Source organism: Ursus americanus, chromosome 33, assembly GCF_024610735.1.
Source record: "Ursus americanus isolate L20-20 chromosome 33, mUrsAme1.1.p, whole genome shotgun sequence".
Taxonomy (NCBI): domain Eukaryota; kingdom Metazoa; phylum Chordata; class Mammalia; order Carnivora; family Ursidae; genus Ursus; species Ursus americanus.
The window spans coordinates 228,707-244,739 of record NC_142159.1 but is presented as its reverse complement, the minus strand read 5'-3'; the positions used below and the strand labels follow the sequence as shown (position 1 = coordinate 244,739).

The window sequence follows — 16,033 nt, the reverse complement described above, 5'->3', positions numbered from 1 at the left end:
TTAGAAATTACTTTATTTTATTTTATTTTATTTTTTTTAAAGATTTTATTTATTTATTTGACAGAGATAGAGACAGCCAGCGAGAGAGGGAACACAAGCAGGGGGAGTGGGAGAGGAAGAAGCAGGCTCATAGCGGAGGAGCCTGACGTGGGGCTCGATCCCATAACACCGGGATCACGCCCTGAGCCAAAGGCAGACGCTTAACCGCTGTGCCACCCAGGCGCCCCTAGAAATTACTTTAGACTGCTTTCATAGATTCGCTAAAAGTCTAAAAGATTAGTTATATTTTTCATTTACACTTTACTATGTCTTATGAAGGAAATTACATGCCATGGAGGTATTTGGGATTTTGAAGATTTAAAAAATCCTGGGATTTGTCCCTCACAAGTATTAAGGAATCTATTTCAAAGGCCTAATGGGAAACACATTTCTTAATAATAAAGCTGAATAGATTAATTCATAGTATAAACTCAGAATTATAGTTATTGCTCAATAATTGCCTGCCTATTTAGGCACTGATTATTGCCTATCAAGTAGACATTTTAATTGGTAGTTATATGTCTTGGGCTTTCAAATGGGGTCTTGAATTATTACTGAATTAAATGTATCTTGTCAGACAAATTTTTCAATAAAAAGAACTAGGGGTGGAGGGTGGGAAGGACAACCATGGAGGCAAATAATTGGCAATAGAGTAGAGAGAATCGTGGACCGGAAATCAGAGTATGCACATAGATCTTGGTTCTGCCACTGTCAGGTTGATTCTTTAGTTGTAAAATGCTGCAGTTGGGTGAGAAGTTTTTCAGGTTTTTCCTCATCTGACATTCCATGTTTCCACATCTCTTTGATTTCAGTGCATGCAAGAGATGGGGAATGGAAAGGCAAACCGACTTTATGAAGCCTACCTTCCTGAGACTTTTCGGCGACCTCAAATAGACCCGTATCTTTTCTGGAGCAACTTAGAAGGCTGACTGGTATTTTGGTGCTTTGGGAGAGTCACACAAGACTCAAGCCCCTTCGTCTGACCAGGCCATCTCTATGTGGTTTAGTCAAAGTCTTGCTTTTCTCTCTCCTGCCACCACCACACACAAAAAGCAAACATACTTTCTGGTATCGGAATGGTGCCGTCAATGGGGAAGACTTATTCGGGAATTAAGACTGCAGTGTTTCACTGAATTCTCTCACTGTGCTGTATTGAATCAGCAAAACTACCCTTCATTTTTAATGCCTTTTCTATGTCCTATGTGAAAGAATGAACTGTTACTGACCAGTTAATCAGTAACTTTCTTCCCCCATCCCCTCAACAGGGATAAGCACCCTACTCACAAAACCAAACCCCCTAAAGGCAGTGCTTCTCAAAATGTGGTTTGTAGACTGTCTTGTTAGAATTTGCTTTTTGTTGGGTGCAGGTGGAACCTGTTAAAATGCAGATTTGGGGCCCTGATCAGAGACACTGATCAGAATCTGGTAGTGGGGCACAAGGGCTTATAGTTTTAAGGGGCACTAAGGTACCTCTGTTTAAGGCTTTTGATCCAAGGGCTTTAAAATAGATAATTGACTGCTTTACCTGTATTCTAGAAGACCCACAACTTCCTCTGATGTCATATGAAGATTAATCCCATTTGCTGCCATCATTATCCTGAAGGAAAATCATAGGGAATTGTGATTCCCTGCAGTAACCGTGAAGGAAGCATTTTAAGGTTTTGTGAAGAAATAGGAGCCATGTGGAGAAACCAGGCAGGAGGGAGAGAGGAGAACAGCATTCCATGGAATACAGATCGACCTCCTAGAGTCATATTATGGGAAAGATTTGTTTGATTTATCCTTAATAAGCTTTTTGCAGAGCTGTCGAGGGATTTATTCGAGATAAATATGAGAAGAAGAAATACATGGACCGAAGCTTGGACATCAATGCCTTTAGGGTTGGTTATAAATCTTTAAAGCTTTGTTCAAAATGAGTAATTTGCTTACAAATCAGGTCAGGGAAGAATGTGAGAAGAGCTACTGAAATACTCCAAAACCATAAAAACAAGTAGTAAAAAGCCAATTATTGAATCAAGGTCACGAGATATCATGGAGCAGACTTTCATGTCAGGGACAGACAGGGCAAACCATCAGTGAGTTCTTTGCCTTAATCTGTATTTAGGTGTTAGTGATTCCCAGTTCCAAATTATTTCTTCAAATGGACATGTTGGGCATACTAGATCAAACAAGAATATGTGTGTGTATGTATGTGTATAAATGTGTGTGTATATATGTATTTTTTTCTGTAAATGAAGTCAACAAAATTAATTAAATCACCAAAGTTATCTTCAGTTTGACCAGTGTGTATTTCCAGTGTGTTGATGGACACAGTGGAACCCTGTTCCTGAGAAGGGTTTTAGAAGGAGACTACCAGTCGCCAAGCTCACTTTCCATCCTAGGCATGTGGTTAGAATCTGGAAGACAGTGTAGCTAGGACAAGTATAACATACAGGAGGAAATACAAAAGGTTTCTGGAAGAAGATAAGGCGCCTGACTAATGACAACTGAGGAGTAACCAGTATGACAACCTAAAAGAGCCTTTGTTAAATTCTATAGTAAATTTGCTTAGGAATAATTGACTATTTCTTTAGCTACAGAAGTATAGAGATGGGATTCTCCAGCTCTAGCATGAGCCCTATCTATCTATCTGTCTATCTGCCTATCTATCTATCTATCATCTATCTAGTTTTGTATTTGAACAGAGGATATACAGGGCTCTAAGTCTTTCCAGGTAATTTAAAGTCAAACTAATTGGAATCTGCTCCAGATTGATCTTTTGGGCTTGTGTGAAAAGGGGCATCAACTGGTAGGTGAGTTTCAATGTAGGAAGTAAGTGCAAGGGAATAATTTAGTTAGGTAAAGGTAATTCCTTCTCAGCTTAGTGTGAAGGACTCTTATTTTATAGTCATCCACAGAATTTGTCCTAACTGTTCCACGAAAGAATCAACCCAGTGTATAGCCACAGCTTGGATGGCATCACCAAAAAGAGTTTGGAACCAAAGCACACACATTTCCTTTGATTTGTAGAAAACTGTGGTCGGTCTGCTTAGCTCTGTTCATTGTACCAAAAGATATGAAATCAGATGAGGTCAGGAAAAGAGTATGTGAGATAATCGAGAAGATGGGGGAGGAGGGAAGAGTTGCCATATGAAGATAGTGTTCATTCATAATTATGTTGCTAGTTGTACTGTACCCATGTTAAAACAGCCTGTTTTACTCACTGAGTGTTTTCACTTAGAAAAGAAATACCTCCTGTTTACCAAAAAGCTATTCCAAGAATTTTTATTTGATGTACTTAGTTTTTAAAAATATATTTGTGAAGATTTAAATGCCAAGAATTAATATTTGCTAAGTGAAGACAGTTACTATCAAATTGAAAAAAAGTGGTTAGAGTATGATTTTTAAATGGACAGATAAAGCGTTTTTCACTTCAAGAAATAAAGTGTTCTGTATTAAAGCATTACATCATGAATGAAGCAGACATAGCCACATGTGTTCCTTGTGATTATAACATCATATTACAGATAATATGAAAATTAAAGTGGAAAATCCATGCCTACCTTTATCATCTTTACCAGTGATGATCACCTGGGTGTGTTCCTTCTTTTTTTTTTTTTTTTTAAGATTTTATTTATTTATTTGACAGAGATAGAGACAGCCAGCGAGAGAGGGAACACAAGCAGGGGGAGTGGGAGAGGAAGAAGCAGGCTCATAGCGGAGGAGCCTGATGTGGGGCTCGATCCCATAATGCCAGGATCACGCCCTGAGCCGAAGGCAGATGCTTAACCGCTATGCCACCCAGGCGCCCCAGTTCCTTCTTTTTTATAGTTACTTTTAGGGGCATAATTATAATAGTTATCTAGATTGTCTACTGTTTTCATTCAATTTAGCATATTATGTATTTTTATGTTACTTATATAATGTTCATAACTTAATTGTTGCATCCTTCAGTGAGTAACTAGATCACAGTATATTTTACCATTCTCCTTCTGTGGAGGAGACAATATAAAAGACAAGAAACGTTGTTTAAATTTTTCTTCAGCATAAATAATTCTGGGATGAACTGTGCATGAAGTTATATTTCCATATTTTGGATTATTAAGATACATTTTTGATGTGCTTTTTTATTTTATTCAGGCAGCTCATTCAGGACACCCTAAAAGGGATACTTTAATCCTTTCACTCTCTTTTCTTTTTTTTTTTTGCCTTATTTCCTTAATTTTTTGTTTTCCTAATCTTTAAGCTTGAAATTACAGTTTATTTTCTGATTTTAAAAAAAGGAGATAAAGATTGAGAGGACTTATGATTGAATTTAAAATCACAAAGGATGTATGTCAAGTAAGATGAGCCTGAATTTATTTACTGGTGTACCAAGATGAGGGGGCCCCTCAAAGCATGAGCAAATTAAACTTGGGTCACAAAGGGGCAGCAAACTGGTGAAACGTTTTTAACCTCTACAGGTGGTCGGGACTCACATTTCAGGAGTCATAGGTGAGGTAGAACGAGGAGGTACTTAATGATACATGAACAATGCCTCTTACAGCATTGAGGCTGATGTGGAAGAGGCCAGCTCTCGTGCCCCGTACAGAGAAACCCCCAAGTTTGTCAGACTCCTGCATCAGATGCAATAGGAATTTTTTGTGTCCTTTTTGCACATTTGGAATTGTAATTTGTCGAACTGTTAGTCACCGTGGGGCCTGTGTTCTTTTTCTGGTTTTGTTTAATCATTATAGAAAGAAAAAGATGACAAGTGGAAAAGAGGAAGTGAACCAGCTCCAGAGAAAAAGATGGAACCTGTAGTTTTTGAGAAAGTTAAAATGGTAAGTGGGAGAGTCTTTGCACTGGGTGGGTGGTCTAGGGTGTGTTTATATGCAGAGGGGAGGGGTAGGAGGCCTTCCGGTGGGTAGGGTGGGTTTGCTAGAATATTGCGCCGTTTTATCTGGGGCCAAAGAGTTCCACATTTAGGTTAGATTGCCTGCTGCCATTTCTGATGCTTTCCCATTGCCTTGTGGTTGCCTAATCTGCTCTGTGACACTTCTCTTTGGGGCCAGTTGGGAGTTTGGGAGCTGCATCTGTCCCATCTGAGCAAGAGGCACGTTCCATGCCAGAATGCCATGACTGGGAGATACCCCCTGGGCAGATGCTACATGCATCCTCTCTCATTAGACGCTCTTCACCTCGTTTTCCTGTTACGGTGAAGAGCAGTCCAGAAGCCGTTTAATCCTTCCTGTATTCTTGCTCTGTCATCTTGAAGTAGACACCTTTCTTTCTTCACAGGATATTGTGGCTGTAGTAGTAGATACTCTAATATAAGAGCTTGGAATCTTGGGAGAAAGGACCTTTTACTATTTGCTTAAGGAAGAGTCTTTGATTATCATTCTGAATCCACTGTCTGCAGAACACAGTCATTAATGATACTGGCAGAGTGAATTAGGTGATCTTTAAACTGATCTCCCTTTTGGTATTAAAGTTTTTCTAACCACTGGGAGATTTGTTGGCTCTCAGCTCTTATACCATCAGACACCTACCTTTATTCGTGGCTTTTCCTGGGACCAAAAACCTATTTTTGTTGGCTCTCCTGCTCTGTGGTTGTCTTGGTTTCAGAAAGCCAAACAAGCGAGATGGTATCTTTTTTACTTTAGGTTTGGTTTATGCACTTGTGCTTCCTGACTTGGTTCTTTCACCTGACACTTCCTGTTTCTTTCTTTGGTAACTCTTTGAATAACAGCAGCCGTACCACAAGAACACCTGTGGCTTTACAGAGACGAGGGGGGAAAAGCGTTAAAAAACACGTGCTTATTTCTTTCTTTAACATATTTTCACCTTAGCCACAGAAAAAAGAAGATCCACAGCTACCTCGGAAAAGCTCCCCGAAATCCTCAGCCCCTGTCATGGATTTGTTGGGCCTTGGTAAGAGTCAGACTTTTCCACTCCCATAAACGTATACATTATGACGAATTCTCTGTCACCCTGGGAAGATAGGTAGTGAGGGGATTCTTCAGTTTGTGTCTTCATCAGTAAGATGGTTCTCTCATGTTTTGCTGTTGTTTCACATCTGAGCCGTCATTCTAAGAAGCGTTTACACGTCTCAGAACGACAGTATAGTGTAGTGGTTTGGAGTCAGAGTCGCATCTCTGCCATTTACTATCTACATAAACTACCCTGGGTAGTTTACTTAACCTCTGAACATTGCTTTCCTAATCTGTGTCATAAGAATGATAACTGTCTCTACTCCAAAAGTGTTGTTGGGAGGATTCAATGAGATAGTTCCTCTCAAGCTCTTAGCCCCTTGCCTGGCACAAACTAAGCATTCAGTAAGTGTTAGCAAGTTTCACCAAACCAGCACCCATGAGCCATGCGCAGTCCCTCTCATTTTTTAGGTGCAGCCTGTTTCTGAGATGGCCTATTAACCTTGTGGTTATTTTTCTCCAAACCTTTGAAACCCTGAACTAGTGGTTCTGCCCCTTTCTTTTTTTTTTTTAAATAACATTTTTTTTAAAAGATTTTATTTATTTATTCGACAGAGATAGAGACAGCCAGCGAGAGAGGGAACACAAGCAGGGGGAGTGGGAGAGGAAGAAGCAGGCTCCTAGCAGAGGAGCCTGACGTGGGGCTCGATCCCATAACGCCGGGATCACGCCCTGAGCCAAAGGCAGACGCTTAACCGCTGTGCCACCCAGGCGCCCCAGGTTCTGCCCCTTTCAGAAATGGAACGTGTTCTTTACTTTCACAGATCTCATGGCTGTACTTTGGTTTCAGTGCATTTCTGCTGATTTAGGTTATTGGCTATTTAGGTTTATAATTTCTATACCTTCCGTTTATCCCTGAAAAAGAGATAAAAGTTACACAGCTGTACCCCTCAAATAGCCAGAAGGGAGCCAGCCAGCCCGTTTGCTAGGCCTGGGCTTCTGCTGCCCTGTCCCCAATAGCTGGGCCCCAGCCTTCTCCAGCGTGCTCCTGGGAAGCTGAGGTGAGGCCTTTTGTGAGATGCCCCATCCAGGCTCGATGGTTTCCGAAGCCAGGATTTCCAGGTCCCTGATTGGAGCCTCTAGGTTTTTTCTGCTTTGTGTCTAGAATAGAAGGAGGGCACGGGCTTCATGAGCAGTGCTGCAGTTGAGCTTCGCTCTCTCTTTCCAGATGCTCCTGTGTCCTGCTCCATTGCAAATAGTAAGACCAGCAATACCCTAGAGAAGGATTTAGATCTTTTGGCTTCTGTTCCATCCCCCTCTTCTTCAGTTTCCAGAAAGGTGAGTCATGTGGGTGCCTTAGAATTAAAGAACATTCTGAAAGAATAATTTTGATAATATGGAACCAAGTCATACTTCCTTGCTGGAATTGGACTTTGGTTTTCTTAATTCTTGATTCTTCCCTTAACCCTGTGTCATCTCTGTTACAGCCTAGGTTTTTTTTTTTTTTAAGATTTTATTTATTTATTCGACAGAGATAGAGACAGCCAGCGAGAGAGGGAACACAAGCAGGGGGAGTGGGAGAGGAAGAAGCAGGCTCACAGCAGAGGAGCCTGATGTGGGGCTCGATCCCATAACGCCAGGATCACGCCCTGAGCGGAAGGCAGACGCTTAACCGCTGTGCCACCCAGGCGCCCCACAGCCTAGGTTTACCATTCATTCCATTTTGTCTCGTGCCCCAAAAAAGTGGGTCCTTTGAGTGGGCTTCTGTTGAAGATGTGTTACATCGTAAAGGCTGATACTTTAGGTCAGCTCCCCAGCATGAGGGTTACTGCCAGAGAATTTGGAGGTGTGAGAGACTTGAAACTGTTAATGGCTACCATTCGTCGAATACCTGCTTATGACCGGGCAGAGTGCTACGTGATTTTGTATATCCATTTGCATATTTCTTTTACAACTTAAAATATATACCACAGCCATGCAAAATGGGTATTTTATAGATGAGGAAACATTAATTCAGAAGAGTTACGACTAGCCTCTTGTTAGCAACTAGTAAATGGCTGCGCTGGGATCTAAACTCAGTTCTCTGTGGCTGCATCATTTGTAGGTTGTTTTTGTTTGTTTTCACCAAATCACATTGTTCAACAGTAGAACAAAGAGTTGTACCACAGCTTAACTATCAGGCGTTTTCAGATATTTGTGTGGTAGAAATGTCAGGAAGCTGTTAACTTGCCCATGGATTCTTATTGCAGATGTTAGAAGCAGCAGAGAAATGAGGGCGGTCCTTACCGAACCTCTATGAGGACCATTCCAATTCTCCCCTCTCCCTCTGCCCTCTTTGCCCTAAGGTTGTAGGTTCCATGCCAACTGCAGGGAGTGCCGGCTCTGTTCCTGAAAACCTGAACCTGTTTCCAGAGCCAGGGAGCAAATCAGAAGAAACAGGCAAGAAACAGCTCTCTAAAGACTCCATCCTTTCACTGTATGGATCTCAGACACCTCAAATGCCTGCCCAAGGTAGATTTCACGGGGATGGTGGCATTATGCCAGATAGAGACATGAGGACTTACATGCAGGAATCATTTGTTGTAATAGGGGGCTGTTGCTTTGGGGGCCAGGACATTAGACCCCAAATAGGCCTGAACATGACATTTCTTGTAAAGCTACACAAAGTGTCAGCAGATAGATATTAATGTAACTCAGAGCCATACTTTTGTGGTGTCTGGTGTCGCAGCTCTGTAAAGTCTGACTCAGGGTCTGGAGCTGGACCCTGAAAGGAAAATGGCTAGGTCAGCAGTCCACTGGTAAGCCATTGCAAGTCTTGTAGGGAATCTAACTATTCTGCTGTGTAAAAGAGCCTTCTGAGTTGAGTAGAAATGCTACTGAGAAATTTTAGCTGGAAAGGAGTAGCCAGTGAGAGTTTGGACTGACTTTGTATACTTTCCTCAAAACAGTTCTCTGTTTATGTTTTCTTGGCAGCAATGTTCATGGCTCCAGCTCAGATGGCATATCCCACAGCCTACCCCAGCTTCCCTGGGGTCACACCTCCTAACAGCATAATGGGGAGCATGATGCCCCCACCAGTAGGCATGGTAGCTCAGCCAGGAGCTTCTGGGATGGTTGCCCCCATGGCCATGCCTGCAGGCTATATGGGTGGCATGCAGGCTTCAATGATGGGTGTGCCAAATGGAATGATGACCACCCAGCAGGCTGGCTACATGGCAGGCATGGCCGCTGTGCCCCAGACTATGTATGGGGTTCAGCCAGCTCAGCAGCTGCAGTGGAACCTTACTCAGGTAAGCTACCCCATTTTCTTTGGGACAAGAGTTTCGAGCCTTCCTCAAGGCTGTCTCACGTCATCTCTCCCTTATCCTTTGAACCCTTACAGTATAAATGAGGTAATGCAGAGACATTCTTAGGTTTGCCAACCCCCCTCCCCTTTTTTTCTGGAAGGTCTACCTGTCAGACTTTCTGAGGAGCTCTGGGTTACTGTAGAATGAGGGTAATTGCCTCAATCTAAATTTCTCCACACGTTCCTCAAAACAAAAACAATCTGTACAGGTAAATAAGGAGTGCAAATAAAACCACTCATAACCCATGACTGCCCCATCTAGTAGACAGAATGCTGCAAACTTCAAATTACATGGCAGGAAAACCCGATATCCAGCAAGGCCAGCGTCAGAGGGACTATGTGGACAGAGGAGAGGGAGCAGGGGGCTGGAGGTAACAGAACACAGACAAAATTCTCCCCCTGGAAAGAAGACCTATGCTGATTAGAGGCATGATAGAAGAGGTCGGAGACTTGGCAATTAGAACTCTGGTTATGTGGAGAATTGAAAATGAGGGCCTTGAAATGTATAGGCTTAAAGATGGTCGCTCTGGAAAAGCATTGCTTCTGGGGTAATAGGGATAACTTAGAGTCTTAAACAGGCTCCACGCGTAGCCAGGTGAGGAGCCGGAGATCATGACCTCAGCTGAAACCAAAAGCCTGATGTTTACCGACTAAGCCACCCAGGCGCCCCCCTATGGGGCTGACTTAGAAGGAAGAAGTGCCCTTTGGGGACCTGGTAGTGAAGGGAAAGTAAGAAATGAGAAGTGAAAGAAGGGAATCACAAAATAAGATAAACCATCCTCTCCCCTCCTTCCAAATAATCTTTTCACTATGCCAACAGAAGAGGGTGCTCTTGGACTAAGAAATCTAGTAAGCCTCCCCAAACCTTCACACCCGTCTGTTTTTCCGATTCAGAAAAATAAGGCGCTACAAAATAAATAGAAAGTGGCAGGTAACATTTATACAGAACTGCTGTGAGAAGAAAATAGAAAATGAAAATTGAAACATATCAAGAAATGAAAATTCTCCCCCCCCAAAAACTGCCACGAACGGAAGAAAACTGTTACACAAACCACCAACCTGATTGGAATGTCCTTTAACACTTAAAGACAAAACAGTTGGGTCAGAAATTTAAAAACTTAGGACCAAAATGGACAAAAAACTGGAAGTTATGGAATGAAACTTTACTGAATTCAGGAAAGAAATGGAAAAAAGAAACAATTATCTTAGAAAATAAAGTCTGAATTACAAATTAGCCAAAAGAAAACAGATTCAACTGAAAATATATTTGGTATTGAAGAAAGGTATGACACAGGTCAGAGAATGGAAACTAAATATAGGAAACAGAAAAATAAATCCAAGACAAGGTAATACAGAAATTAAGCAAAGAAGGCCTAACATGAATATATTCAGAGATGACCAAAGAAGAAAAACAAAATAGTGGAGCAGAATTAATATATATATATATATATAATACAAGAAAATTTTCTATAAATGAAAGATTTGAATATAATATTGAAAGAGCCCACTGTGTTTGGAAAAGTTGACCCAGCGTGGTCAACTCTAACATATATCGCAGTGAACTTCTAGATTTTATGGAACAAGAAAAATTCTCAGGGCTCCAACTGTCTGCCTACCTCCCATTCCCCCAGATCTTCCATTTAGAAAAAACACCCAGGTTGACATTAGACTTCTAACAGCAACATTAAAAAAACAGCAATGGGAGTAGTATTTTATAGCCAGACAAGCCATCCTTCAAGGATTGAGGCTATTTTAAAAAATCTTAAATATGCAAGAAATCAGAGAATATCAGACTAACACGTCTTTCTTGTGGAATGTACCAGAAGATAAGCTTCATCCATCTAAGAGATGACTGGGGACATTTTGGCAAAAGGACTGATGGTGATTAAATGTTGAGAATCTAAGACTAAAACTAAGGTAATGACAAGGATAGAAAAATAGATGTTATGTTCAGAGCAAACTGATAACAGAAGGAGAAAAAAAAGAGGAGGAGAAGATAAAAAGGAGGAGGTAGGATAAATTGATTGTTGCATAGGAAACAGGCGGAAGTTTAAGGATGTAATAAGCTGACATGCCAATGGTAGAAGCTCGAGTACAGAACAAAGGAAACAAAAGACAGAAATTATTAGTGTAAAGGTAACCACTAGAACAAAAAATGAAACTTTATAAATACCAAATGAATATTTTACAACAAAATGGAAAACATAGACTAGGGAGTACAGCAAATATAACAAACACAGTAAAAATGTAACGTGGTAGAATTAAGACTAAACACCAGTCATATCAACAGGCAGCTCTTCTATGAAAAGAAATGATGTTTAAATTGGCTCACAAAGCAATGCCTAATTTTATACTAGATACAAAAATATCCAGCTGAAACAAAGTGATTCAAAGTCTGAACACAAAGAGATGGGCGAAAAGTATTGTTGGAGCGGTGTGTGCTTGCGCACACGGATGCGTGCACACTCTTTCTCAGGTTTGGGTGACAATGTTCACCTGCTGTATAAAAACTCTTTTCATGTTCTCCTTTCTCTGTAGTCTGGAATAGTTTAGGTCTTTGGAGATTGGGTAGAATTCCCATGTGCAGTTGTACAGGCCTTTTGCTTTTTTGTGTAGTAATTCTTTGATGGCATTCTCTGTTCTATGAAAGTCAGCTTTGGAAAACTCTATTTACCTAAATTAGCTAATTCATCTTGGGTTTCAAATTCATTTATCAAAGGTTAAACCAAACAGTCTGTCTCATGATTTTTTTAAAGTTTCCTGTTTCAATGATTATTTCTCCCTTGTCGTGTCTTATTTTGTATGTTTGTGGTTTCCTTCCCCCTTGCCCTTTCTTCCAGTTAGGTTAACTAGTGGTCTATTTTGTTGGTTATACATACACATATATTAAAAAACCACAGGATTTTGTTTTATTTATTCTACGTTTTTTCTTTGTTTTTTTACCTCAATTTCTGGTTTATCTTTATTATTTCCTTTTATATGCTGCCTTTTGACTTACTTTGATCTTCTTTTTCTGGCTTTCATAGTTGGGATTTTAATTCGCTATTTTCAGTCCTTCTTGTTTATTTGTATAAGTAATGAAGTGCTGTGAAATGTTGAGAACATGTCAGAAGCACACATGAGCCAACTTGTGGAGGCCCCCACTGTCCAAATATGGGAGCATCAACAGGAATGACACTGGTGGGTTATAAAACTAAAGGAGGAGAAATCCATGAGTCCGTAGTGATATTTTTTTGAAATGGGTGTGGGTAAGAGGGAGGGAAAGCCTTTTTTATAGAAGAATGGCAGCTAGTAATTGTAGAAAGAACAGGATAGTCACATATTCTCAAAGAAATAACCTTTAGATTACTTACTAATTACAATGAAGAAAAAAAACCATGGTAGCTACTACCCTAGCTGAGTGCTGAAACATAAGATTACCAACAGTGGGACCAGCGAACATCACGTGCTTCCTGGTATCTTGTATTGAAAAGGACACGATATCACTTCCATAGAATTCTTGCCAAAAATGGTTAACTTGGATCCAATCATGAGAAAATGTGAGGTAAATCCAAACTGAAGGATTTTCTGCAAAATAACTGGCCTGGATTCCAAAAACAATGTCAGAAAAGAAAATGTGGTAGAGGAGCTGTTCTATATTAAAGGAGACTAAAGAGATATGAAAAATGAAATGTAACCTACATTATTGTATTCATACTAAATTTCTGGTATTGTGGGTCTAGGAAAGTGTTCTTTCTTATGAGATGCCTCCTGACTTACTAAGAGGTGAAATGTCAGGACATCTTCAATTTTCAGTGCTCTTCAAAAATTTACATATATATATATATGTACAAAGGTCCCTTACAAGATATATAGATCTCAGAGAGAAAATGGGGCAAGGTGTTAACAATTGTGAATTTAAGGAAAGATATATGGATTCTATTATATTGTTCTTTCAACTCTTCTATAAGCTAGAGGTTTTCTTTAAAAAAGTTGGTGGGAGAAAAGTAGCCTTTCTCCTCAAGAAAAAGAACTTACACAGAAATGTACCGGGCTTGGGAGATTTAAGGCATTTTTCTTGATAAATAGTTTACTCTCTTCACTGCCAGAGGCCAGTTTTTCAATCTCATTCATAAAGAGGCCCCAGCCCCACCCAGACCTTATTCTACTGGTTCTTTTCTCCCAGCAACTTCCCCTGTCACACACTGAAGACCCATTGGTCTTTTTTCTTTTTCTTTTCTTTCTTTCTTTCTTTTTTTTCTTTCCTTTGGCCATTCCGAACAGTCCAGTCTCTTTTCCCTGTTCTCTCTGCTTGAGCGTACACAAGCACTTTCACTGGCACTGACAGGAATAACTCTGCTGGAGGTAAGACAGGAGCGCTGCTGTGGGGGCTCGTCTGCATACTCTCAGGGCTGGCAAGTTAACAATAGGCCCCTTCTTTTTAGGATGAGAGACTAGAAAGGAAAAAGAGAATAACGTCTCATGCTGCTTTTACGTTGACTAGCTCCAGGACTCCTTTCCCTCCCTGAGCATTAGTCTCTGTCCACATCTCCCTTCTGAGAAGTCCTTCATTTACATGGTCTGGAGCCCTCAAAATGATCTATTAAGGTTCAAGGCAGATCTGTACCCTAACAGTTTCCCTTTGTCCTATCCAACCCCTCCCCGCAGACGGAAGGACTCCTACCCTGCCTTTTTGCGGTAATTGGCTGCATGCCCACAGCCTGGTCTGAAAGTCTCCTCTCTCCCTTTCAGATGACCCAGCAGATGGCTGGGATGAACTTCTGTGGAGCCCATGGCATGCTGAGCTATGGACAGTCGATGAGCGGCGGAAATGGACAGGCAGCAAATCAGACTCTCAGCCCTCAGATGTGGAAATAAAACCAGAACACCTGTATGGCTACCACTCTCCTCAGCCCTCTCTCTCCCAGTTTTTCCTCTTTCCCCAACTGCCCCATCCCATCCCCTTTTCCTACCTCTGTTTGGTTTAGAAATTGCTCAATTTGTTGTTTGGGGTTTGGCATTCTGCCCAGCCCAGCCACTTCCCGGACACGCAGACCTCTCTGTTGCTTTATGTTGTACATGTCCCCTAGCCATCCCGACTTCCTCTGCAGCCTCAACCCCACTCCTCTCCCGGCACCAGCACCTTAGGAACTGTTAGCAGAAGGCACTTAAACTGTGGGAGAAAGGTACACACCTTGAGTACCTTTCCCCTGAGGTTAAACCTCCTATCAAACTCTCAGAAAGGTCTGGAGGTGTTGTCTTTTAGGCAAAGAGAGGAGGGTTTAGAGGTACTTCCGTATGTGTTGCTAAGCTGTTTCTACATGTTTAAATTTTTGGTTGAGAGGGAGGCACCATGGTCCCATAGTTTATGGGAATGAAGAAAGTACTGAAATCAAATTAAATACTCCTTGGGTCTTAGATCCGGTTGGCCCTAGCCCTGGGCTGAGGCAAACCCCCTCCCATGAGGATGAGCAAAAATATTACTCTACTTTGCCCTGAATTGCTTTCTGGACCTGAGGCTTCAGGACTCATCGCTTCCATCAGCCTTTATTAGCACCAAAGACTTTGTGAAGGTCCCACACAAGAACACACACCCTGCCCCGCCTCCATCCAACCTGCAGTGGGATCTGGCTCTATGGCTGGAGGACCAGCCCCTCCAGTGGGAATGCAGAGCTTAATGTGTGTACTGCGTGTGTGTGTGTGTGTGTGTGTGTGTGTGTGTGTGTGTGTGTGTGTATTTCACCTCCCACTCTTTCCCCATCTGCTCTCGGTGTTTTTGTTTTTGTTTTTGTTTTAGGTTTACACAGAGAGGAGTTAATTTATCAACAGCCTAAAACTGTTGCCACTTTTTCGTATAGTTTAAAAAAAAAATTGTAGTCTTACGCATAGCTCCCTTCCTCCTCCCCCCTCTCCCAGTCGGCCAGTCACTCTTTCATGCCTGTGTATCCCAGGCTGCTCTGTGTCCCCACCTTCTCCAGGTGTGTGAGGCAGAGAGCCTGGACAGCTTTCCTGTCAGTCATTGTTCACCCTACTTGAAAATTAAAACAAGAAAACTTTGCTTAAAAGATTTCGCCTGTGGGAACTACAATTCCTGGTTGCCTTTCTCCTGTGTATGTGTAAATTCCTTAATAAATATTGCAGGGAAGGACCCTTTGCATGGCTGTTACTCTGTATCACTCATGGAGGAGGGTGAGTTGCATCTCGGTTTTCTGCTTTTCTGGCACAGTTCCTCCACTTCCTGTATTTAAAAAAAATGTATACTGGGGATGCCCAAGGACCAGGCCCAGGCTTAGGCGGTCAGAGAGGGGACCTTTGTCCTTTGTGCAGTGGTGTCTGGAGTTGTGAGCTGAGGGAACTGTGGCTAGAGCCACAGAACATCAAAACTAGCTGTCCTTTTCTCCCCCACCAGATAGAGAAGCTGAGACTGACCTCCCTCCCTCCCTTCCTTCTTTCCTTTGAGTACACCTTTTAAATACTTCCAGAGGTAAATGAGAGGATAGTGTAGTGGCCAAGACATTAAGCTCTGGATCAGGCTGCCAATATCCAGGTTCCTTCCCAGGCAAGCTACTGAACCCTTGAGTCTCGGGGTAAAATGGAGCTAATGGTCATATTTAAGGTCAAATGACCAATTCCTGTGGTACGTTCTGCACCGTATTGGACCCTTAGCATTCGAATATTAACAAGTAGTATGTGCCAGACCCATGTTGGGCATTAATTCATTTAACAAATATTTAATAAGTGTTTTTACAATGTGCTAAACACTGTCATAGACTCTAGA

General features: G+C 41.6%; 1 protein-coding gene across 1 annotated transcript in view; it reads left to right on the top strand.

Annotated features, from left to right (window-relative positions):
• The window catches only part of SMAP2 (small ArfGAP2), a 47,263-nt gene extending 31,860 nt beyond the window's left edge, over positions 1 to 15,403 (top strand). Inside the window, exons 3-10 of the mRNA XM_045771894.2 lie at positions 852 to 937; positions 1,841 to 1,919; positions 4,755 to 4,841; positions 5,850 to 5,931; positions 7,159 to 7,268; positions 8,276 to 8,441; positions 8,904 to 9,220; positions 14,008 to 15,403. Coding sequence (XP_045627850.1) covers positions 852 to 937; positions 1,841 to 1,919; positions 4,755 to 4,841; positions 5,850 to 5,931; positions 7,159 to 7,268; positions 8,276 to 8,441; positions 8,904 to 9,220; positions 14,008 to 14,133 — 1,053 coding nt within the window. The 3' untranslated portion in view covers positions 14,134 to 15,403. The remainder of the gene's footprint in view (positions 1 to 851; positions 938 to 1,840; positions 1,920 to 4,754; positions 4,842 to 5,849; positions 5,932 to 7,158; positions 7,269 to 8,275; positions 8,442 to 8,903; positions 9,221 to 14,007) is intronic.
• The last annotated feature ends 630 nt before the right edge of the window (positions 15,404 to 16,033 follow it).